This window comes from Carcharodon carcharias, chromosome 2 (assembly GCF_017639515.1).
Source record: "Carcharodon carcharias isolate sCarCar2 chromosome 2, sCarCar2.pri, whole genome shotgun sequence".
NCBI classification, from domain to species: Eukaryota; Metazoa; Chordata; class Chondrichthyes; order Lamniformes; family Lamnidae; genus Carcharodon; species Carcharodon carcharias.
The window spans coordinates 222,564,159-222,590,860 of record NC_054468.1 but is presented as its reverse complement, the minus strand read 5'-3'; the positions used below and the strand labels follow the sequence as shown (position 1 = coordinate 222,590,860).

Here is a 26,702-nt window from a genome sequence, read left to right as displayed (position 1 = left end):
GAGGACAAAAGGAGGCTATAAAAAGATACAGATAGGTTAATTGAATGGGTAAAGATCTGGCAAATGGAGTATAATGCAGGAAAATGTGAAATTGTCTATTTTGGCAGGAAGAATAAAAGAGAAGCATATGATCTAAATGATGAGAGATTGCAGAGCTCTGAAATGCAGAGGGATCTGGGTGTCTCAGTGCATGAATCACAAAAGGCTAGTATGCAGGCACAGCAAGTAATTAGGAAAGCTAATATAATGTTATCCTTAATTGTGTGGGGAATTGAATACAAAAGGAGGTTATGCTTCAGTTATACAAAGCAATAGTGAGACCACATCTGGAGTACTTGGGGGGAGTACTGTATACAGTATTGGTCACCTTATTTAAGGAAGGATGTGAATGTATTGGAAGTTCAGAGAAGGTTTACCAGACTAATACCTGGAATGGACGCGTTGTCTTATGAGGAAAGGTTGGACAGGCTAGGCTTGTATCCGCTGGAGTTTAGAAGAGTAAGAGGCGACATGATTGAAACATATAAGGTCCTGAGGAGGTCTTAACAGGATGGATATGAAGAGGATGCTTCCTCTTGTGGGAGGATCAAGAACTAGGGGGTCACCCGTTTAAAAATAAGGGATCGCCCATTTAAAATAGGGATGAGGCAAAATATTTTCTCTCAGGGGGTTGTGAGTCTTTGGAGCTCTCTTCCTGAAAAGGCGGCAGAAGCAGAGTCTCTGAATATTTTTAGGGCAGAAGTAGATAGACTCTTGGTAAGCAAGAGGTTGATAGATTATCAGGATAGGCAGGATGCAGGTTTGAGGTTACAATCAGATCAGCCATGATCTTACTAAACGACGGAGCAGGCTCTATAGGCCGAATGACCTACCCCTGCTCCTTGTTTGTATGTTCGTATAGTTAAGCGACACAGCTACCATCCTGGTAAGAGAGATACAACTGGCATGATATTGCAGTCACACTGCTAAATGTCATCCAGTTGAGCAGTTTAAGGCTGCGCTACAATGCTCAATATGTTACTCAGGGTTCATTTTGATGACTATGGTTATTTTGATTGTGACAATTTTTCAAAAAGGAAGCTATTTACAATTCTGTCTGCCACAATCTTTCTGTAGCTGTCTTTCAGGGTGTTAAAATTGTTTTCCCTCTGATCCTTTTAATTTTCTTTGACTGCTTCTTTGATCTTTCTCACTCGCCCCGTTCTAATATCTATCATCTCCAATCCAGTTTACGACCTTTGTGCTGCATTTATCGCTATTTCCCTATAGCTCCATAGCTGTCTGCTTGAATTGTATAAATGTTGTTTGTTTGTTTCTCTGGCTTTTTTTTATGACCACTTACTGGTCTCTGTGCTGTAAATCACAATCTTTTAACAACTGCTTTCCAATCCCTTGGATGTCGTAACCCCATAAATGCTGTTCATATTAGCAAATACAAGTCAGGGGCCAACATCAGCTCATCTATCCAATGATTGGCAGAAAACAGTGACACCTTTTGCTCCAAGTCTGCTCTAAGAAAAGTAAAACCACCTTTGGTCTCAAGACAATTAATTTGGACATTCTGGAATTAAACAGTTGCCAAAATATTTGGCCAAATACCTGACCTTTCTTCTGAAACACATCAGACTGAAGGCTGCAATTCGGAGGGTTATGTGCATTTTTAAGCATCCCAGAATAGGAAAGGATAATAAATGCAATAGAAAAGGAACAACATAAAGTCACTAAAGTGTTACCAGACAGAACATGTTACAGGTATGAAAACAGACTTGAGAAGTGAAGGCTTTTTCAGTATGGCTGAGAGATTAGGAGGCGGAGATGCTCAAGGTTATGAAGGGTTTCATCACTTGTTTACACTGGTAGGTGAAATGGTAGGAATTCACAAAAAGCATTAATGGGAAAATTAAAAGAAAAATTCTCTGCATACAAGGTGGGTCAAAACTGAAATTCCCTACCAGAAACTGTCAATGAAGCAAAATCCATTTTTTCCAGAGAAAATTAGATGCTCGAATCAGCATCCATGAGTACAATTATCACAATAGCTTATAGAAATCAGGTTTTTTTGATAAATGCTGAATACGGAAATTTGTATATAGATTGACACAATACCCAAGAGTCTTTTATTATGCATGTGATACTTGGTTTCACTTCAAGCAGTCCTAAAGCTTGAAAGGCACAAGATATTCCAGGAATTACATTCAAAATCTCCTAGTTTTGGTACCAGGATACACCTGTTAAAAATTGGGTAGTTAGCAGTAAAGTCAGGTGAAACCTTTCACCCAGAGTTGTACAACATGTTACCAGGAAGAGTTATTAAACCACAGTACAAATGCATGTGAAACAGAATGCACTACACAAAAAGATAGATTTGAGGTACGTGGTTGGTTGATCTATGAAAATGGATCTAGTTGTCTGAGCCAAGGTAGGAGACAGAGAGAAGGGATATAAGGATTTGTTTCCAATTGGAAAGGTGTGACATGCTCCCCAGGATTCTGTATACAGGTCTCAGTTTTTTACCGTATATGTTAATGGCTTAGATGGAGGAACAGAGAAGTGTATATCCAAATTTACAAACAACACAACATTAGGATGCACAGTGTGAGGATGCACGGCAGAAGTTACAGATGGGCACTGACAATCTAGGTGAGAGGGCACACCACGTCAAATGAAGTTTAATGTGGAGAATTGCAAGGAGCCATGGAAGAGCAATGGGATTTAGATGCCCGTGAATATAAATCATTGCAGAAAGTACAAACCCTAGAAAAGACATACTGGCCATTGGAAAGGCTATAGCACAGATTCGCCAGAAGCATACAAGGGTTTCAGGGATTACAGTTTAAGATAGGACATAGAACGCACCAGACAAATAGAGCAACATCCATCTAGTTTCACCCTCTAACATCCTGTTAGTCACATGTTACAAAAATAATGGGGCTGAAATTACTCTAGAAGGCTTGCAGAACAGTTTCCAATGATGTTACAAAAGAGGAACTTGGCAGGTTAGCCTCCAAAAAGTTTAGCAACATTAACAATGTTAATTTGGCGCCACTGAGCCAATCAAATAGCTGTAACATAGAGCTCGGACACACAAGTGCTCTGGGTTCATTGCTGACAAGTCTTCCCCCCAATAAACACACAGTGCCATGATGTGAATTTTATTGAAGCAAATCACATTACTTGCTCTTGACTTCAAGATAATCCTGCCTTTCAGCCTTCACAGTGGTTTGCCAAAAATACTTCCAAGAAAGTATTTTTTTTTATATGTTCAAGTGGTCTGGCATAAACTTGCATTAATTTGTCATCTTTAAATTTTTGGTTTTAATTTTTATTCTGATGTATAAAAAATACAATTTCTTTAGAAATAGCAAAGGAGAGGATGTAAGCTGACAACAGAAAGGAAAGAACACAAGTGTCTTTCAAACTTGAATAGCTCCTCTATTGGTTTTAATAATTATAGATTATAAAATGCAACTTACAAACAGTTTACATACTGAATAATAATATGGTAGATCATATCATGTAAAAGGGACTCAAATTTCAAATACACAGCCTAGTTCTGCAATAATGTTATGGGAAATGGAATACGACAATGAGAAATTTTACACAGATTCCAGTCAAATCCACACACTGCAACTAATGGGAGGGGCATTTATTCTGCTCCATCAGCTACACTTAAGACACGTACCAAATAATTAAATACACGAACAAGAGTTCAACTGGCTTCTGCCTGCTTATTAAACTAAAACATAATGGGTGAAACTATCTTTAAACAGGGCTTCTGTAATTAATCCTGTGGCTCAGTTGGCAAAGCCAGCTATTCTCCCAATTGTCATCTATTGTTAAAATGAGTGTGTCAATGCCCAAGGTAAAGACATGATCTGACTTCATGATGACCTTTCTCTAACCCCAGATTGTTTAAAGAGGAGAAGAGAAAACAACTGGATTCTTTAAGTTGAGCTTAGCATATCCCAAAAGTAAAATACATTCAAACCTATTGGGTGGTGAGAGAGTTGGGATAGGTGGGGGGCTGGGGCTGATGGAAAGAAAAAGAGGGGCTGAACAAAAAGCTATATACCAAAATAAACCACATTATGCATTCGCATTTAAACTTTCTGACAAAATTAATTGGACTGCATTCATAAATGAGAAGCAGCCACATTAAAGCACATTTTTATATCTGTGTTAAGCAAGGTTTCATTCGATTTGAATAAGTATACTCAATCTTCGGCACTGTCAGCAGTAAAATATTAACAGCTGCATTTTATACAAACTCTGCAATTCAAATGGCCTAGGAGTATAAAACCAGCCTCTTAGCAGATTTCCTGCATCCTGTAACCTTCCACATCTGAACTCTCCAAAAAAAAGCAAGACTTGATAGTACAGTACCTTGAATTAGCATAATCTCTTTTTAATGCAGGAAACAGCTAATGAGTCCATCTACAATTTAGCCTCTAACAAATCAAATATAGAATCTCAACAATTATAGCTCCTTAAAATAGAAAACATTACAATCATCCTTCCCTGCTTCATTAATACTTTGACCTCTCCTTAAATCTCAATGAAGAACAGACTTCCCAACTGTTTGAAAAATTGGTATCCGGTGACAATGGTGAAAATATAATATGGATGAGTTAAATATACGGTGGCAGTAATTTGTGTTATCTCCCGTCCACATGTTTTAGGGGAGGGGCAGGATACTTAAGAATATTAAAACAGCTTGTGAATTTTAAATATAGCCCGGTCCCAGGGGGAATGTTAGATCTGGGCACAGTGGAAAAAATTCTGTCAAAGGCTGGGAAATGCGTCAGTCAGCTACTGGTAAGACGTGACTGGCTCTCTGGGAGACACTTTGTTTCTTCTGGCAATACCCTTTTCATGCCACATTCTAGAATCTTTACCTCGTGGAGACAGGGTCAAAGGCCCTGGGCAAACTTCACTGCAGTGCATGCTACCGGATGCTGTGTCACCCCACACAAACTCTATGTTCCAACCCAACTCTTGTCAGGTGAGTGTAAGTGAAATAGTGGGAATAAGAATATAAGAACATAAGAAATAGAAGGAGTAGGCCATTAAGCCCTTTGAGCCCACACCGCCATTCAATGAAATCATGGCTGATCATCTACTTCGACACCATTTTCCTATCCTCCTATCCCTTGATGTTTTTATTGTGTAGAAATCTATCGATCTCAGTCTTGAACATACTCAATGACTGAGTCTCCACAGCCCTCTGAGGCAGAGAATTCCAAAGATTCGCCACCCTGGGTGAAGAAATTCCTCCTCATCTCAGTCTTAAGAAGATTGTCAAATGCATAATCTGTCTCTGTCCCCAACTTCCTGCGCAGTGGTTCTGAAGATAATCCAAACTTTACCATCGCAGATTAGCCACAAAGGCCAGATTTGGAAGGCCCCAGATTCAAGCCTTATTCAGTGCTGAGTCTTTTGATCTCAGGCAGAATGGTGGGGAGGGCAGCTACAAATGCCCCTGCAGGTTAAGGGACAGGCAGAAAAAAATTATCAGCCAGAATTGCTGCTGTTGGTTGCCAATTGCCAGCTGGAAATAGGTAGACAAGACAGGTATAGTCTCTCTCATGGATCATGAGCACCTGGGGGTGGCACCAATCCAACAAGGAAAGGAAAGAGAGAGAAAGAGAGCACGCACAAGAGAGAGAGAGCGTGAGAGAGAGAGAGAGAGCGAGAGTGAATCAGAGAGAGAGAGAGAGCACGCGAGAGAGAAGAGAAGAAAAATAGCAAGGAAAGCACATTATTTGAAGCCTCTGGAAACTTTTTATGTCTGCTGATGTAGTGCAACATTTTGAGGTAAGAGGCTAACCAACCTTCTGGTGTTATTTGTTGTTTTGTGTGGGACATCTCCAACAGCTTCAACAATAGCTGCAAGCTCTTGTCTGCTTTCAGCACAGGTAAGTAGGCATGAGTATTCAGCTTCCATAATGCATCTGTAAGGGGATGCAAGAAACAAGCCAAGGCCTTCTGATCCCCACCGTCAAATATGCTAAATTAAATGTAAAAAAAAGCAAATAATGTCATTAACAGACAAAATGCGTGGAAAACTATAGTGTTTACAACAGTTTAGCTACTTTCATGCACAGAACTTTGAAAAGTCAAAGATTTTACTCTAGCCTCTCATCCATGTTCTACAATAATTGTGCAATACTAGAAGTTTGAGAAAATAGGGTTGCCTAGCATTTATTCAACAAGTCACATAAATAGGAACACTGCTTTTGTTTTTACATTTAATGGTGCAACATTTTTCATTGAGACATGAATATACACGTTTCATCTTCATAGTCACAGAATGCTGCAGAGAATATGCACAGCCAAACACTAGCTCACTCACCAGTTAAGTATAGTTCGGCTGTGATAGGGATGAATAAATTTGGTCTTCCCTCTGTATCCCACCAAACACAACTTCTCTCAAACACATCCCACTTGTAAATTGTATCAGCATGCCCTCTTGCTGGTATCCTATTAGGTCCTAGTCACCATGAATAAAATAACCCTTTCCCAGTTAATTTTGATGGGCAAGCCCAGAACAAGGGGACATAGCCTCAAAATTGGAGCTAGACTGTTCAGAGCTGCTGCCTGAAAGCACTTCTCCATGTAAGTGTAAGCAAATCTGGAATTCTGTTCCCAAAAAGCTGGTGAATCTAAGGGTCAATTGAAAATTTCAAAACTGAGATAAGTGCATATTTTGTTAGGTAAAGGTATTGAGAGATATGGAATTAAGATAGAGATCAACCATGATCTAATTGAATGGTGGAGCAAGCTCGAGGGGCTGAATGGCCTCCTACTGTCCTATCTTCCGAAATAAAAAAGAATCAACCACTGTCTTCCCTTGAAGATTCTTCCCCCAACCGCCAATTTCTTTCAACCAGTGCCTCTTTCTCCTTCTTTATAGCTCTCTCTGTGCTTCCGCCATTTAAATATTCAATTTTTGTATTGCCTTACATAAATATCTAATCTTTAACTGCAGAATGACTATGAAGTTTAGCATGTCTCGTCTTGAGCTGGAGATTGGCGCAGAGGGAAGATTGGAGAAGCGAAGCAAAGTAGGAAGGGAATGCAACATGAGAAGTGGTGTACAGACTTGGAATTTAAAGCAGTGGAGCACTTAAACTCACACAATTTAACAATGTATTATACACCTCGTGTAATACGCTAATCACCTGAAATTGCTCCCCCCCAGCATTGTCCACCAACGACAACCCAAATTTTGAATGACAAAAATCCTCAATTATGCTGCAGGGGGTATTTCACAGTTCAATTTGACACAGGAAAATATCAAACACTGTACTAACACATGTTAATCGCCATTGAGCATTAATTCTATCTCTTCATTGCAGTTGCCAAATGCTCACCCAATATCAGAGCAAAGAAATACCAAATACAAAAATAAAATATACAAACACAAATACGAAATACAAAAATATGGAAACTGGTTTTGTTTTTGATTCAGATTATTAGGCACACATTTAGAATAAAAGACTCTACCCTTCAGTACTGAACTGCTCTTCAACATCAGCAGCAAGGAGAATCATCCGGGCAACAAGCTGGGCTTCAAACCAGTCTGGCATATAGCTGGCATTTTCTCCTAGAAAGTACAGCAAGCGGACGTTAAATGTAATATCTGTTGTATGGAACATAGCTGCAGCATTCAAATTGGTTGGTTAGTCAATAAGGTTCTATCTTCAAATAGAGCGCCCAGGTGGCTTACAGAATTTCTGACCACTGCTCTCGTCCAACAATGTCATTAAGTGTAAATTTCTCATTTTCATCCATGCAGTCGTGGGGAAAATGCTAGATTGTATAAATCAGGGCAAGAGATATTGCATACGTGCAGTATTCCAGACTCTACAGGTTGCACCCTATACAAGATTTACGCTGCTCATACAGATCCTATACTCAATATTAGTCAAAAGAGAGAACCATGGGCTACAGTTCAAGTCAACACCGGGACCCCCTTGTCATTTTTGCTCCATTTGTGCTGACTATGAACTGAAACTTGTATGTGTAGGGACTATGAACTGCTATGCCTCAGGGTTAACAGTCCACCATGTAATTGCTCTGTTATACTAGGTACAATATGGGATGCCCACTGTATACTACTGATTGCTCAGACAAACTGAAAAGCACCTATTGTAAAAATAATTATAGAAATTGTAAAAATAATTATATAGAAGCAAAAGTAAATTCAAATGACAGTAAAATTCTGACACTTCCATGACTGAACCTGCCTCCACTACACTCAGGCAGTTCATGCCAGATCCTCACCATTCGTTGTATTTAAAAAAAAATTCCTCATGTCACTGCTGCTTCTTTTGCCAATCACCTTAAATTACTGTCATCTGGTTCTTGATCCTTCAGCCAATGGGAATGGTTTCTCCCTATCTGCTCTGTCGAGACAGCTTATGATTTTAAACACCTCTGTCTCTCTTCTCAACCTTCCCCTCTCAAGGAAAACAACACCAGCTTCCCCGATCTATCCACATTACTGAAGTCCCTCATCCCTGCAACCATCCTCATGAATCTTTTCTGCACAGTTTCTAAAGCCTTCACATCCTTCCTAAAGTGTGGTGCCCAGAATTGGACACAACACTCCAGGTGAGGTCGAGCCAATGTTTAAAAATGGTGCACCATAACTTCCTTGCTTTTGCACTCTATACTTCTGTTTATAAAGCCCAGGATCCCATCTGGCTTTATAAGGGCTTTCTCAACCGAGCCTGCCACCTTCAACGATTTATGAACATATATCTCTGTTCCTGCACCCCTTTTAGAATGGTCCCCTTTATTTTATATTGCTTCATCTCATTCTTCCAACCAAGATATATCACTTCACACTCCTCTGCATTAAATTTAATCTGCCTCGTTCCCACCCATTCCACCAGCCTGTCTATGCCCTCTTGAGGTCTATCATTATCCGCCTCACAGTACTTACAAGTTTTTTGTCATCTGCAAATTTTGAAATTGTGTCCTATACATACATGTATAGATCACGAATATAGATCAAGAAAAACAGTGGTCCTAACATCAACCCTGGGGTACTACACTACACACATTCCTCCAGTTTGAAGAACTGTTCATTAGTACTTTCCCTTGCCTGTCACTCAACTAACTTTGTATCCATGTTGCTACTGTCCCTCTTATTTCATAGGCTTCAGCTTTGCTGACAAGCCTATTATGTGGCACTTTATCAAACACTTTTTGGAAGTCCATATACACCATAGCAAAAGCATGTTCTTCATCAATCCTCTCTGCTACCTCATTAAAAAACTTCAGCAAGTTGGTTAACCATGATTTTCCTTTGACAAATTGTTAATTAATCCACACTCACCCAAGTCAAAGGAATGGGACTAATTAGATTGCTCTACAGAGAGCCAGCATGGACTGAATGGGCCAAATGGCCTCATTCTGTGCAGTAATGACTGTATGACCATTAAATTTATTGCTGGATAATTGTTTGTAAAAGCTTCCCCATCACCAAGGTTCTAACAACCTTCTAGAAAAATACATTTCTCCAAATCTCTCCTCACTCTCAGTGAGGATTGATGACTTCTATCACTGACTAAGTAACTAGAAAATATTCCTTCCTAGTCACTATCAAAGACCCTAATAATTTCAAAAGCATTTATTAAATTTCTGCTTAGCCTTCTCTGCTCTAATGGAAATTATTCAAATTTTCTTCTCATAACTATAGTTTCCTAAGCCTATCAGCAATAATTTGCATTTATACAGCTCCTTAAACATAGTAAAACATCCCAATGCATTTCACAGAAGCTTAATCAGACAAATGTTGATACAGAGCCCAAGGAGATATTACAACAACAACTTATATTTACATAGCACCTTTAATATAATGAAACACCACAAGGCACTTGAGAAGACAATTATAGAGCAAAATATGACAGAGCCACATGAGGATATATTAGGTCAGATGACTAAAAGCCTGGCCAAAGAGGTAGGTTTTAAGAGGTGTCCTAAAGAAGGAAAGCAAGGTAGAGAGGTGTAGGGATGGAATTCCAGAGCTTGGAGCCTAGGCAACAGAACGCATAATCACCAAGAGTGGGGCGACTATAATTAAGAAGGATGACTAAAAGCGTCTAAAATAGTTTGGCCTTAAGGAGAGTTGTAGAGCTGGAGAGGTGTAGGCAGCGAATTCCACAGTTTAGGCTTTGCATGGCTGACGGCATGGTTGCCAATGGTGGGCTGAAGCACAAGAGGCCAAAATTAGAGGAATGCAAAGTTGTCCGAGCGCTGTAGAGCTGGAGAAGGTTACAGAGATTTGGAAGAGTGAGGCAATGAACTGATCTGAACAAACGGAAGTGAATTTTTCAATCGAGGTATTGGTGTACCAGAAAGCATTGGTGTGCTAATGCTAGGGAAAGGGGTTGCTCTGTTAATTAAGGATTACATTAGTACTATACAGGGAAATGATCTTAGTTCTAAAGATCAAGATGTAAAATCAGTTGGGGTAGAGATAAGAAACACTACAGGAAAGAAGTCAAATTGTGGGAGTAGTTTATAGACCACCTAACAGTAATGACACTGTACAATGGGGTATACAAGAAGAAATAATGGGGGCTTCAAATAAAGGCACTACAATTATCACAGTTGATTTTAATTTACATAAAGATTGGACAAATCAGATTGGCAAAGTTGGCCTGGGAGATGAATTCATAGAGTGTTTTCAGGACAATTCTTAGAGCAGCATGTTCTAGAGCCAACCAGGAAGCAGGCTATTCTAGACCTGGTAGTGTGCAATGAGGCAGGATTAATTAATTACTTCATAGTAAAAGAGCCTCTAGGCAGCAGTGATCATAACATGATTGAATTTCACATTCAGTTTGATGGAGAGAAGAGTGGGTCTAAGACTAGTGTTTTAAACTTAAATAAAGGCAATTACAAGGGTATGAAGGCAGAGCTAGCTAAAGTAAACAGAGAAAATAGGTTAGGGATTGGTCAGTAGAAATTCAGTGGCAGGCATTTAGGAAGATTTTTCATAATGTTCTGCACAGGTACATTCCAGTGAGAAAGGAAGATTCTAGCAGATGAATGCACCATCCATGGCTAAGAAAGTTAAAGTAGGATCAAACTGAAAGAAAAAGCTTACAATTCTATTAAGATTAGTGGTAGGTCAGAAGATTGGATAGAATTTAAAAAATAGAAAATGACTAAAAATAGTAATAAAAGAGGGCAAATTAGAGCATGAGAGAAAGCTAGCTTGAAATATAAAAACAGACAAGAGTTTCTACAAGTATTTAAATCAAAAAGAGTAACTAGAGTAAGTGCGGGTCCTCTAGAGAGAGCGTGTTTGGGGAATTAATAATGGGAAATAAGGAAATGGTGGAAGCTCAACAGATATTTTGCTTCTGTCTTCACTGTAGAAGACACAAATAACATCCCTGAAGTACTCATAAATCAAGAGCAGAAAGGGAGCAGAAATCATCAGAGAAAGCTGAAAGCTGAGAAGGCTATCAGCACTGAAGGCTGACAAGTCACCAGCACTAGGTGGCTATCATCCTAGTGGCTGCAGAGATAGTTGATGCATTGGTTTTAATTTTCCAGCCTTCCCTTCATTCCAGAAAGGGTCCATCAGATTGGAAAATAGTAAATGTAATTCCTCTATTCAAGAACGGAAGAAGACAGAAAGCAGGTAATACAAGCCAGTTAGCCTAACATCTGCCATAGTGAAAATGCTTGAATCTTTTATTGAGGAGATTATAGCAGGATACTTAGAATATCTCAATGCAATTAGGCAGAGCCAATGTGGCTTTAGGAAAGGAAAATTATGTTGACAAATTTATTAGAGTTCTTTGAGGAAGCAACAAATAATCTGGATGAAGGGGAACCTGTATAAGTGCAGTACTTGGATTTCCAAAAGGTGTTCAATAAGGTGCCACATCAAAGTTTACTGCAGAAACGGGTGGTTGGGGGAAATATTACGATGGATAGAAGATTGGTTGGCTAACAGGAAACCGACAGTAAGGATAAACGGATCATTTTCAGGTTGGCAAGTTGTAACCAGTGGTGTGTCACAGGGGTTAATGCTGGGGCCTCAGCTATTCACAATCTATATAAATGACTTGGATGTAGGGACTAAATATATGATTGCTAAATTTTCTGATAACACAAAAATAGGTAGAAAATTAAATTGTGAGAAGGACATAAAGAGTCTACAAAGGGATTTAGATAGGTTAAGTGAGTGGGCAAAAATTTGTCAGATGGAGTACAATGTGGGTAAATGTGAACTTGTCCACTTTGGCAGGAAGAATAGAATAGCAGTATATTATTTGAATGGAGAGAGACTGCAGAGCTCTGAGGTACAGAGGGATCTGGATGTCTAGTACATGAATCACAAAAAGTTAGTATGCAGGTACAGCAAATGTTTAGGAAAGCAAATGGAATGTTGTTGTTTATTACAAAGGGAATGGAATGTAAGAGCAGGAATGTTTTGCAACAATCGTAGACAGCATTGGTGAGACCATACCTGGAGTACGGTGTACAGTTTTGGTCTCCTTACATGGGAAAGAATATAATAGCATTAGCAGCAGTTCAGGGAAGGTTCACTCAACTGATTTCTGGGATGAGGGGGTTATCCTATGAGGACAGGTTGGACAGGTTGGGCCTGTATCCCTTAGAGTTTAGAAGAACGAGAGGTGATCCTATTGAAACATAAGATCCTGAGGGGAACTGACAGTTACTTGTCCCACCCCCCTTCAACCAGGTTATATTCCACCTCATTTCTATATTTCTTAGTTCTGATGAAGACTAGTACAGACTCAAAATGTTAACTGTGTTCCTCTCCACAGATGCTGTCAGACCTGCTGAGTTTTTCTAGGTATTTTTGTTTTTGTTTCAGATTTCCAACATCCGCAGTATTTTGCTTTTATATTATTTCTTTACTATTGTACACAGTTAAGTCATTTTAAGCTCAATTGTATCAAAATCTAACATTTTTCTTCCATTTTATATGTAAAGATATTCCTTTTTATCTCTATGATTTAATCCCCCACAAGATATTGTTAAAAACTAACATCATTTCCAATTTTGGTTGATGCTCCCCTGCTATTTCAGGTTATCATCACAACTCTCAGTCATGCACCAACCTGGCTGCAACTCCCCTCGTTTCAGGTCATAATAGAAGAAAGCACACCTTGCTGGAATTCTTAATTATTTTCTTTATTAAGAGATAGCTTTTTTGGCTTATGGGCCCAAATTTTTCATCCCCTTGACCTCCCAACTCAGACCCCTAGGTCAGCTGGTATCAACCTGTTAAGTCAAAAAGCACACGTGATGAATTGAACTGAAGTTGCAACTGCAGACTACACTTGACCTGGAATTACCAGTCCCATAGAAGCTTATTGAAGGTTAGTCGCATGTTTTCATGTACGGGATAATTCCAATTTGGCCCAAAGTTAATTGAAGACCAGTTTAGGAAACCTACCCATCTGCAGCAAAGTTCTAACATGTTAAAAATGTGATTTTTTTCAACATTTTTTTTAAAAGAAGTACAGATTGCATCCATTGCATCTATGGGAGAGTACTTGGAATAAAAGAAATACTCTCCACCCAATTAAATCCATTAAGCTTTTCATCTCTTTTAAGGATGACTGGAGTAAGAAAGAGAAAAAAGTCACAATGGTGCTCTTTTGAGACGGTAGCTGTGATCTATTGTTGAGGCTTTACTCTGAATCTGACTCATTATAGATCTCACCTGGGAATGCTCAATACTGACATTAGGTGCCCAAAATAGAAAAATGTTCCACTTTTCAACTTTACCATCGCTTACAGAGTTGAGGAAGAGAAAATCAGAACACAAAACATTGCTGCCTGATGAATGCATCATGGCAAGTTTGGAAGGATATAAATTATGCATCAGCATAAACTCTAGGTTAACATAACAGGCTTATCCTGAAACTAATTTTCTTTAACACTTTATATGGCACTTTATATGGCCTCCAGTTTTGCTGTATTTCATGAATGACTGTGGGGATGAGATCCAAAGTATAGTATAGAAATATTATTGGTCAGCACTCCAGTCTTAGAAGTAGAATACACATCACCATGTGGAAAGCATCATATAATAATTAACAAAATATAACACAAAGGCTATGTTTTCTGCAAATATAAATGCACAACAGGAACTGTACATTGTAGGAGAGCCAAAAAACAAAAGATTGAAGATGAAGGATATTGAGTACTTAATAATGTGGGTGTGGATGTGGCTTGGCATCGCTCATTGTGATCGAATGGGTTAAGGTGCTTGGAAAAGTGCCAGGAAAGGTGCCATCTGGTTTCCAATGAGGGTGTGGGTACGAAGGTGAATAGTTGGGTCGGAGAGTAGTGAGGATTTGAAAGGCATTAGCAAACTGTCAAAGATTATTCAGTTGTGAAGATACAGGGAGTAATACATGCATCGAGTATTTATTTGAATTGGGGTAATGAGCAGTTTAGGCAGGCATATCAAAAGGAAGCACTGGGCTCCCAACCTCATTATAGCCTTGGTTCAAACATAGATAAAAGGGCTGAACTCCAGAGGTGAGGTGAGAGTGACTGCCCTTGACATCAAGGCAGCTTTTGGCCAAGTGTGACATCAAGGAGCCCTAGCAAAACTGAAGTTAATGGGAATCAGGGAGAAAACTCTCCACTAGTTTGAGTAGTATCTAGCACAAAGGAAGATGGTTGTGGTTGTTGGAAGTCAATCATCTCAATTCCAGGATATCACTGCAGGAGATCCCAGGGCAGTGTCTGAGGCCCAACTATCTTCAGATATTTCATCAATACCTTTCTTGCATACAAAGTCAGAAATGGGGATGCTCACTGATGATTACACAATGTTCAGCACCATTCATGACTCCTCAGATACTGAAGCAGTCTATGTCCAAATATAGCAAGTCCTGGGCAATATCCAGGCTTGGAATGACAAGTGGCAAGTAACATTCATGCCACACAAATGCCAGGCAATGACCATCTGCAAGAAGAGAGAATCCAGCCATCACCCCTTGACATTCAATGGCATTACCATCACTGAATCACCTAACAACATCCTAGGGGTTACCGTTGATCAGAAACTGAACAAGATTAGTCACAGAAATACTGTGGCTCAAAGAGCAGCTCACAGGCTGCCCCATCTCTCTCTCTCTCTCTCTCTCACACACACACACACACACACACACACACACACACACACACACACACACACACACACACACACACACACACACACACACAGAGGAAAGACACACACACACACACGGAGCTAAGACACACACACACACACGGAGCTAAGACACACACACACACACAGAGCTAAGACACACACACACACACAGAGCTAAGACACACACACACACACACACACACACACACACAAACACACACAAACACCCCCCCCCCCCCCCCCCCCCCCCCCCCACCCCCCCCCACCCCCCCCACCCTCCACCCCCAACATACAGTGGCAGTAATGTGTACCATCTATAAGATGCACTGCAGGAATTCACCAAGGGTCCTTAGACAGAACCTTCCAAACTCACAACCATTACCATCTAAAAGGACAAGGGCAACAGACACATGGGAACACTACCACCTGGAAGTTTCCCTCCAAGCCACTCACCATCCTGACTTGGAAATATATTACCAATTCTTCACTGTCACTGATTCAAAATCCTGGAATTCCCTCCCTAACAGCACTTTGGGTGCACCTACACCACATGGACTGCAGTGATTCAGGAAGGCAGCTCACCACCATCTTTTCAAGGCCACTTAGGGATGGGCAATAAATACTGGCCTAGCCAGTGACGCCCACATCCCATGAATGAACTTAAAATGAAGGGAATTGGATTGGATTTGAAGGTGGGAAGGAACAGAAGGGAATGGTAAAAAAGGTAATGGAAGCTCATGGTAGAGAGTGACACAGGAAGCAGGAGGAGGGAGGTAGAGAGCAGCAAGTGGAGGAAGAGCACAGGCATTTGAGGGCAAAAGACAACTCGTCAGAAGGTTTAAAGAAGGCTCGCCCAGTGCAGTGCTTGTTACTTAAAGCACCATACAGCATTTGTATTTTAATTCTTGTTGGCATTACAATAGAAGATTTATTCCGTGTTTTACATGGCAATGACTCCCACAATTCAGTGCTTTGAAGAATCTCACCCCTGCAGTGTTAAAGTGACAACAAAAGCACACAGAATGTTTAACCAATATAAATACATATTTCCCCCACACATCCTCCCCAGAAGACATCCTGAAAGCTAGTAGTTCCAAGGCATGACTAGGTGATTGGTTAGGGCAGTGGAAGACAGACAGCAGAGAAGTGACTACTGATGTCTCACGAGGATCTAAGCTGGGCTCTCAACTATTCACTACGTTTAAGCTTTGATAGCATACTAAGAGACCCATATATAAGTTTGCTGATTACATATAGATTGGTGGCATAGTGGTATTGTCACTGGACTGGTATTCCAGAGACCCAGGGTAATGTTCTGGGGACCTGGGTTTGAATCTTACCAAGGCAAAAATTTGAATTCAATAAAAATGTGGAATTAAAAGTCTGATGACGACCATGAAACCATTGACGCTTGTCGTAAAAACCCACCTGGTTCACTGGCCTAGATGACACTCCGGACCGGAGTCTGCCACTCCATGTGGTTGACTCTTAAAGGTCCTCTGAACAAGGGCAATAAATGCTGTCATAGCCAGCGACACCCACATCCCATGAACAAATAAAAAAACATAGTATAGACAAGAAGCATAAAGTTAGAAATATATGGATGGATTAAGTGAAGATAGATTATTATTTTTAATAAAATTAGAAATATATGGATAAATTAAGTGAATGGGCTAAACTGTGGTAGATAGATTGTGACGCAGAGAAAATGCAAGGCCATCCATTTTGGAGCAAAAAAGGATAAAGCCAAGAACGTTACCAGGGCTCAAAGGGTGAGATTATGAGGCGAGATTACATAAACTGGGCTTGTCTTCCTTGAAATATGGAAGGTTAAGGGATAATTTGCTTGAGTATTTTGAAAGGAATTGTTAGTGTTAGAGAGAATCTTCTTTCACTGGTTGGAAAGCCTAAGAAAAGAAGATCTTAAAATCAGAGCCAAGCTGTTCAGGACATAAATTAGAAAACTTTTACCACCCTCTACGTGAAAAATTAGAAGTGTGGAACTCTCCCCCACAAAAAAGCAGTCAGCAGATGAATTTTAAACTTGAAATCTAGGGATTTTTTTTTTGCTAGATAAGGGTATAACTGGGTGTAAAGCCAAGGTAGGTGGATGTAACAATGGTCTTATTAAGTGGCGAAGCAGGCTTGAGAGGCTGGTTCACCCTCTCACCTGCTGACTGCTGTATAGCATTGAACTGTACACTTAAAATTTTCCTTATTTCCTTCCCATGTCTAGTAGCACATGAGGCAGACAAAACATGTGCTTAAGTCTGTTTCCATGGCTAGTTTTTCCTGGAACAGGTCACCAGCCTATCACCAGAGGTTATAGCTTGAGGGGTGCCACTCCACATCAAGCATGGCTGACCAGGAGTCTCTCCCATCAGGCAAATCGGAAGGATTTATAGGTTGATAATCAACCTGTTTGGCTACATGATGAACACACCTTCCGTGGCCATCAAGTCCTGGAGTGGAACTCGAACCAGAAGCTTCTGGCTCAGGGGCAGGGACACTACCCACTGCACCACAAGAGCTCCCCTATACACTTAAAATACTGGAAACAAAATGCAGTTCACAAAAATACCCCAAGTAAGCCTTTTACCTTCAGTCGCTGGAACCTTCATGTATTGTTCCACTAGATTCTGAATGTAGACACTTAAGGCTGATCTCTTCAGAGGGATTTCAGCAGCACCTTCTTCAGGCCTAAAATTTCTGTCATTACTGTGTAACCACCCGCACAACTAAAATAAAAATCCACAAAAACCAAGAAATTAGATTCAAGTTGGACAAATGATTGCAATTTATTGACCTATAGTGTGAACAGATTTATCAAGAAATTACTCATTCAAGTTCAAATGCATGTTAAAAAGGTCCACTGCTCCCACCCCAAGTTAAACAAGAAAACAAAAAGGCCAAGTTCCTTCGCTTGATAGGGGCTGCTGGACAGCGAAAGATGCGGATGTCAGGTGAAGCAGGACTGGGCTGCCTGCACCAAGGGTGGACTTGGCTTCACTGCTCGCCTTTCAGGTTCATGCAATGTTTCCACATTCGCCACCAACGGCAGTTGAGAAAAGAGCAGGAAATCGGCAGGAGAAAGGGGCAATCCATAGTCACAGCTCTTACCAAAGTGGATAGCTTCACACCTCATTACATTATTGCTATCTGACACCTTACTGTCCAATCACTTAATTGGTCTGTATTCCTTCATAGCCTCTTTGCGTCCTTCTCACATAATCATTTCTCACCTAACTTTGTGTTGTTAGCAAACTTGGATACGGTACACTCAGTCCCCTCATTTAAGTCCTTAATATAGATTGTAATTTCTGAAGCCCAAGCACTATTCCTTGAGATGCTCCACTAGTTATGCTCTGCCATCCTGAAAAATGACCTGTTTATCCCTATTCTCTAGTTTCTATCCAATCCTAGTTAATATATTGCCCCTATCCTGTGAGCCTTAATCTTGTGTAACAACCTCTTGCATCACATTTTACTGAGTGCCTTCTGAAAATCCAAATATGCTATATACTCCGGTTTCCCTTATCTACCCTGCTAATTACACCCTCAGAAAATGTTGACTAAATTTGTCAATTAAGTTTTCCTTTCACAAAACCATGTTGACTCTGCATAATCATGGCGACTTTCTAAGTACTCTGTTACCATATCCTCAATAATGAGCATTTCCCTACTACTGATGTCAGGCTAACTGGTGTATAGTTCTCTTCATCCTTTCTTGAATGTAAGGGTTGCATTTGCTACTTTCCAATCGATGCAATTCTGGAAGATCAAAACCGATGCATCTGTGCTTCATGGCTGCTAAGCAATGACAGAATCCAATGAAGAGGACAATTCACAATTGGCATCATTGTCAGAGTAAAACACAACTTTTGCTTTCCTGTCAACAGGGCAGGCAATGCATCCTTGAGAGTTCTGTTGGATCAAAAGAAAAGTCCCTTAGTGTCATTTAGTAGTAGCACTCATGCCTCTGCACTAGAGGGCCATGGGTTCAAGTCCCATTCCAGGGTCTTGAACACAATCTCCTGCAAGATCATTCCAGCAGCACTGGAGGAATTCTGCATTGTTGAAGGTGCTGTCCTTGGTCTGAAACATTAATCCTGTAACAACAAACTTCCTCACACACCAGGTATGATAAAACTAGAAACACAGGAATTGCTAAATGAAAAAAGACCACTGTCCATCTAGTTCGCCTTCTACTATCCTCATAGTTAAACAATACAATGAAATTGACTAATCATTGTCAATTAGCCTACAACAACAATTTGTATTAACATAGCACCAATAACACAGTTAAACATGCCAAAGTGCTTCACAGGAGCATAAACACATTAATATCGACATCTGGCCAAAGGAGGACATTTTATAACAGCTGGACAAAAACTTGTAACTTACAGCTCCAATTATCAAATTTTACAATACCAATGGAAGCAAATCAGTCCAGCATACTTGTGCCATTTGTACTAAGTGCCATTTTCCTGCCATCTCTCCATATGCTTTTAATTTATCCAAATGTTTATTCACTTCCCTTTAAAAACCACTAGAGATTCTGTTTACATCATTGTTTTTCATAGCTGTTTCATACCGAAACAACCTTATGCACAGAAATGCCTAACTCTCTTCTTGTCATCATGTCAACTGTGGTCCAGTTCTCATCTGAGTTAGAAGGTTCTGGGTTCAAGTCCCACTCCAGGGCTTGAGCAGAAAAATCAAGGCTGACGGTCTAGTGAAGTACTGAATGCCGCAATGTCAGAGGTGCTGTCTTTCGGATGAGGTGTTAAACCAAGCCCCTGGCTGCCCTCTCAGATGGATGTAAAAGGTCCTGTTGCACTTTTGTTAGAGGTTCAGATGTCAGACAATAAGTTTCAGATGAGACACTTAATAAACTGTCCTGACACCACTGCATTAAGGAACAACAGTTACACTTAATAAATTAAGGCAATCGATATGCAAGTTTGGATGACTCTCACTTTCCATCAACACTAGTGGCATAAACGGCTCATGTAAAATCTGTGCAACATGTCTTTTCTCTGTGTTCTTTATTCCCTGTACCTGGGGCGTTGCTCTGTTATGATATTTGCTATTGTATTTTGATCATGTTATTTCATTTGTCAATGGTCATTAACCTATGATCACAACCCGAACAGAATGTTCTTAACACCTAAAAAGCCCATTGTTAACTTTTTCCCAATATAACCATTTGCCAAATTTGATAAATTGGTATCCTCATTTAGTTAAATCTCCAAAGTTCATTGATCTATACATTACAAAGCATATCTTTAGATCACAGCTGGTAAAATAGTTTGGACATGTATCTCTGCTTCCCTTTTTCCATTCACATCATCGATTCCTGTAACAGCATGATCTTGATTTAACTTGTCACACCGGCCATACACATCAAAATTAACCCTTCAGCTACCAGGAGCTCAAACAAAATACACAAAAATAATTCATAATGCAAAAAGAATGAAAAGTATAACAATATTTAAGTTTTCTACCCTATTTTGAAGAAGAGCAGGGGAGTTATTCCCAGAAACCCTCAATCAACATTACAAAAAACAGGTTATCTGGTCATTACCACACTGCAATTTGTGGGAGCTTGCTGTGTGCAAATTCACTACCTTGTTCCCTATACTACAACAGTGGCTACACTTCTAAACTATTTCACTGATGTAAGTGCTATGCGGCATCTGGAGCTTGTGAAAAGCACTACATAAATGCAAGTAAAAACAGTAAGTACTGGAAAAGCTCAGCAGGTCTGGTAGCATCTGAGGCAAGAGAAACAGAGTTAACATTTCAAGTACAATACGGCTCATCTTCAGAATTTCTTCGAAGCCAGTTCTGAAGAAGACATATTGTACTCGAAATGCTAACTCTGTTTCCCTCTCCACAGATACTGCCAGACCTGAGTTTTACTTTGTTTTTATTTCAGATTTCCAGCACAGTATTTTGCTTTAATATAAATGCAAGTCCTTTTTCTTAAATTTTTGAGACCTAGTGACCAGCAGAGTTGATTTTTCCCTAGTCACCTCCTCAAGAAGTCTCAGAACACTGAACATCAAAACAAAAGTTATAAACTCTCAGAAATTATTGTCCACTAAACTCTATTTTGTATTCATCCAATGCACGGGGGTTTATGGTGGGGACCACATGCAGCATTTCAGACCTGCAGTACCATTCAGATCCTGCTGGTGCTGTCACTAAGAGTAATGATGCTCAACAGATCAGCAGCACCACCAGCAGGAATATAGTGGTACAATTTGCTTGTAAAACACACTGTGGTGTATAATTTTGTCTTACCAGTAGCAAGAGAGTGAACCCGAAGACTGTTTTCATTTGGAGTACGGAACGGGATGGCAATTGCGATCATCTATTTTGCGCTACCATCAAACACAAACATTGTTATGACTAAGGGACAGATTTTCCTGGGAACTTGCTCCATCTTGCTGATCTGACATGGATCCCTCAAATGGCACAAAAGATAGGAAATTATGGAGCAAGTGACTTACGCCATTAGTTACATCGTCCAGTATTTTCCTGGGACTTCTGCATCACTCTGAAATCACCCTCACAAACGAAGTTAGAAGTTAGTCATAGCTCTGCCCCTATTAAAACCAATGGTCATCATTATTTTCCTGCATGTAAGCTAGTTTTCATGCTGCTTCCACTGTGTAAAAACAGCGCTGGAGATCTGGCAGTGGTGACTTATGGACTTATATTGGAGAGAACATAGGAGAAGAAGTAGGCCATTCAGCCACTTGAGCCTGTTCCGCTATTCATGGCTGATCTGTATCTTCACTCATGTTTCCGCCCTTGTGCTATAACTCCTAATGCTCCTGTCTAATAAAAATCCACCAATCACAATTTTAAAATTTCAGATTGATCTAGCATCTACAGCCTTTTGTGAGTGTTCCAGGTGTCCACAACCCTGTGTGTGAGGAAATGCTTTCTAACATCAGTCCAGAACAGCCTACCTCTAATTTTCATGTTATAGCCCCCTTGTTCTGTCTCCCAACAGAGGAAATAGTTTCTCTCAATCTACCCATTCAGATCCTCTAAACATATTAATCACCCCTTAATTCTCTATATTCAGTGGGATACAATGATGCAGGCAGCTTTATTTCCCAGGGTTAGAGAGTTTTTGCAGAGCTTGGCACAGGCTACGCATGGGCTTTTGCCTACTGACCCAAATTAGCAACAATTGAACATTATTGGGAAATGATCTAATTCAGATCTTTCTCTTAATCAATGCAAAGCTGGAGATTTGGGAGGTAACCTGATCCTTTGTGAACTATAGTCATGCGGACTGACTTCACAAATGCAAAAAAAAACCAGATCACAGACATACATTTTTACACCAGCGACCACTTAAAAGCCTGCCCTTAAAGAGACTTTAACAGCTTTCGCTCAAATGCACTTTTAAGATTAAGGAGGGGTGTGGGTGCTGAAAGGCACTGGAATGGATGAAGAGGAAAGTAAAGTGAGGAGGTCTGGAGTGTTGTTCAAAAGGTGACCCATCATAATGATCTAAAAGATGAGGAAAGTAGGAAGACAAAAGGTTTCCAGAATTTGGGGGCATGAGAGAAAAATTTCAGCTTCCAACCACGAAGCAGATGGAGAAGCAAGCGCATAGTAGACCAAATTGGAAGAGCGGAGAGATCATATTGAGATGTTACAGTTGAAAAGAATTATTTAAATGGAAAGAGGAGACTGCTGGAAGCATCAAAAAAACAAGGAAAGCATTTTCAAGTTGATGCACTGTGGAAAAAAGGCAGATTAACATTGACATTGATAGAGGTGCAACACGTGATACAGATGGGAAGTTCAGGACATTGTCAGCTGGATGCTCAACCATCCATATAACCAGATCCTGATCTGAGCCAACCTGGTTTGACATCAATGCTTTACCACAAATAGAGAACAAAAAAGAAAAAAGGTAATAGCATTATCCCACTCTTCCCAGAGTGGCCTAATAATGTTTACAAAGGCTTTGGAAAAGTCTCCATTCTTAGCATAGGAAAGGTGCATTGAATGAAATAAACAGAACAACAATACGTTGCTTTTATATAACACCTTTAACACAGTAAAACATCCTACTGTGTTTCACAGGAGCATTATCAAACAAAATTTGGCACAACATCATTTAAGGACATTAGGGCAGCTCAGAGGAAGGTTTTAAGGAGTGTCTTGGAGGAGGAAAGGGAGGTGGGGAGACAGAGTGCTTTAATGAGAAAATTCCAGAGCATAGAGCCTCAGCAGTTAAAGGCATGACAATCAATAGAGGAGCAACTAAATTCGGCGATGTGTAAGAGGCCAGAATTGGATGAGTGTAGATAACTCTGAGGGTTGTAAGAGGTTGTAGAGATGAAAAGACAGGGGTGAAACCATAAAGGGATATGAAAACAGGGATGAGAATTTTAAAAATTGAGACATTGCTTCACTAGGAGCCAAGTGAGTCAGCGAGCACAGGGGTGAAGGATGAATGGGACCTGGTGCGACTTAGGGCACAAGCAGCAGAGTTTTAGATTATCTCAAATTCAGAAAGGGTAGAACATGAGAGACCAGTCCAGAGTGTATTGGAGTGGTCAAGTCTAGAGGTCAGAAAGGCATGAATGAGGGTTTCAGCAGCAGATAAACAGAGGCAGTGACAGGAGAGGGGCAACATTACAAGGTGGAAATAGGCAATCATCGTGACTGTATGGTTGGAAGCTTATCTTGGGGTTAGATATGACACCATTGTTGTGAAAAGTCTGTTTCAGCCTCAGACAGGTGCCAGGGAGAGGGATGGAAGTAGATTAATCTTCTTCCTCCTGTTTAAGCAGCTACTGTAAAACCACGTAAGTTTGATGAGAATTTCAAAACACTGCACAATACAAGGAAAAAGGAAGTTGCCAGAAACTACATGAGCAGCTGACCTAGTAATACATGGTTTCTGGTCTTCACATATGGATCTACCCATATTAGGTTACTTTATTTTTCTCCTACCTCCATCCACAATTTTGTACCCCGAGATAAAGCCTCTTCAGTTCGAATGGACGCCAGGAAGTTTGAAATGTCAGACAGTGTCACGTTTTCCTAAGAGGGTAAAAAAATGCTTGCTTGTTTACCTTCACTGGCAGAAAATAGACTTTAGCAATATTACAGAGACAACAACTTACAAACTAAAATAATTGCTTTAAACAGGAATTATTTACAGAGCTCATTTATCTCCTTAAATGTGAAGTGGGTGCGAAATCACTACATACTTGAGGAAAAGTGAAGTGAATCTTGAAGATCAACAGAGGAGATGGAATTTCAACCACAGATAGAAGACAAAAAAATGCGGGGAACAAGATTAAAGGCTGACGAGAACAGACACATCTTCACCTGCCAATTTTTTGAGTTTCCAAAAAACTAAGCAGGGTACGACATTTTATTCCAAAGCTTTATACTACACTCAAGAAGATTTAGAATCCACACAAGTTTCCCGTTTAAGAACTCCTAAGGCTTCCAGATCAATTAACTAAGATTCATCTTAAATTAAAACAGAATTACCTGGAAAAACTCAACAGGTCTGGCAGCATCGGCGGAGAAGAAAAGAGTTGACGTTTCGAGTCCTCATGACCCTTCAACAGAACTGATTTTTCTTTACAAGGAGAGGGTTGAAATATAAGCTGGTTTAAGGTTGGGGGGGGGGAGAGAAGTGGAGGGAGGAGCTGTTGTTGTAGGGACAAGCAAGCAGTGATAGGAGCAGATCATCAAAAGATGTCACAGACAAAAGAACAAAAGAACACAGAGGTGTTGAAGTTGGTGATATTATCTAAACAAATGTGCTAATTAAGAATGGATGGTAGAGCACTCAACGTATAGCTCTAGTGGGGGTGGGGGGGCATAAAAGATTTAAAAATAATGGAAATAGGTGGGAAAAGAAAAATCTATATAAATTATTGGAAAAAAGACAAAAGGAAGGGAAAAGAAACAGAAAGGGGGTGGGGATGGAGGAGCGAGCTCAAGACCTAAAGTTGTTGAATTCAATATTCAGTCCAGAAGGCTGTAAAATGCCTAGTCGGAAGATGAGGTGCTGTTCCTCCAGTTTGCGTTGGGCTTCACTGGAACAATGCAGCAGGCCAAGGACAGACATGTGGGCAAGAGAGCAGGGTGGAGTGTTAAAATGGCAAGCGACAGGGAGGTTTGGGTCATTCTTGCGGACAGACCGCAGGTGTTCTGCAAAGCGGTCACCCAGTTTACGTTTGGTCTCTCCAATGTAGAGGAGACCGCATTGGGAGCAACGAATACAATAGACTAAGTTGGGGGAAATGCAAGTGAAATGCTGCTTCACTTGAAAGGAGTGTTTGGGCCCTTGGACGGTGAGGAGGGAGGAAGTGAAGGGACAGGTGTTACATCTTTTGCGTGGGCATGGGGAGGTGCCATAGGTGAGGGTTGAGGAGCAGGGAGTGATGGAGGAGTGGACCAGGGTGTCCCGGAGGGAACGATCCCTACGGAATGCCGACAGGGGAGGTGAAGGGAAGATGTGTTTGGTGGTGGCATCATGCTGGAGTTGGCGGAAATGGCGGAGGATGATCCTTTGAATGCCGAGGCTGGTGGGGTGATAAGCGAGGACAAGGGGGACCCTATCATGTTTCTGGGAGGGAGGAGAAGGCGTGAGGACGGATGCGCGGGAGATGGGCCGGACACGGTTGAGGGCCCTGTCAACCACCGTGGGTGGAAAACCTCGGTTAAGGAAGAAGGAGGACATGTCAGAGGAACTGTTTTTGAAAGTGGCATCATCAGAACAGATGCGACGGAGGCGAAGGAACTGAGAGAATGGGATGGAGTCCTTACAGGAAGCGGAGTGTGAGGAGCTGTAGTCGAAGTAGCTGTGGGAGTCAGTAGGCTTGTAATGAATATTGGTGGACAGTCTATCACCAGAGATTGAGACAGAGAGGTCAAGGAAGGGAAGGGAAGTGTCAGAGATGGACCACGTGAAAATGATGGAGGGGTAAAGATTGGAAGCAAAATTAATAAATTTTTCCAAGTCCTGACGAGAGCATGAAGCAGCATCGAAGTAATCATCGATGTACCGGAGAAAGAGTTGTGGAAGGGGGCCGGAGTACGACTGGAACAAGGAATGTTCCACATACCCCATGAAGAGACAGGCATAGCTGGGGCCCATGCGGGTACCCATAGCCACACCTTTTATTTGGAGGAAGTGAGAGGAGTTGAAGGAGAAATTGTTCAGTGTGAGAACAAGTTCAGCCAGACGGAAGAGAGTAGTGGTGGATGGGGATTGTTTGGGCCTCTGTTCGAGGAAGAAGCTAAGGGCCCTCAGACCATCCTGGTGGGGGATGGAGGTGTAGAGGGATTGGACGTCCATGGTGAAGAGGAAGCATTTGGGGCCAGGGAACTGGAAATTGTTGATGTGACGTAAGGTGTCAGAGGAATCACAGATGTAGGTGGGAAGGGACTGGACAAGGAGAGAGAGAAGGGAGTCATGATAACGAGAAATGAGTTCCATGGGGCAGGAGCAAGCTGACACGATCGG

The 26,702-nt window shown here is 40.8% G+C and overlaps 1 protein-coding gene across 2 annotated transcripts in view; it reads right to left on the bottom strand.

Annotated features, from left to right (window-relative positions):
• The window catches only part of tarbp1 (TAR (HIV-1) RNA binding protein 1), a 196,024-nt gene that overhangs the window by 147,400 nt on the left and 21,922 nt on the right, over positions 1-26,702 (bottom strand). For both annotated transcript variants that reach the window (XM_041212283.1, XM_041212278.1), the window contains exons 9-12: positions 24,167-24,256; positions 17,772-17,910; positions 7,507-7,606; positions 5,832-6,007 (exon numbers count right to left, since the gene is read on the bottom strand). In XM_041212283.1, coding sequence (XP_041068217.1) covers positions 5,832-6,007; positions 7,507-7,606; positions 17,772-17,910; positions 24,167-24,256 — 505 coding nt within the window. The remainder of the gene's footprint in view (positions 1-5,831; positions 6,008-7,506; positions 7,607-17,771; positions 17,911-24,166; positions 24,257-26,702) is intronic.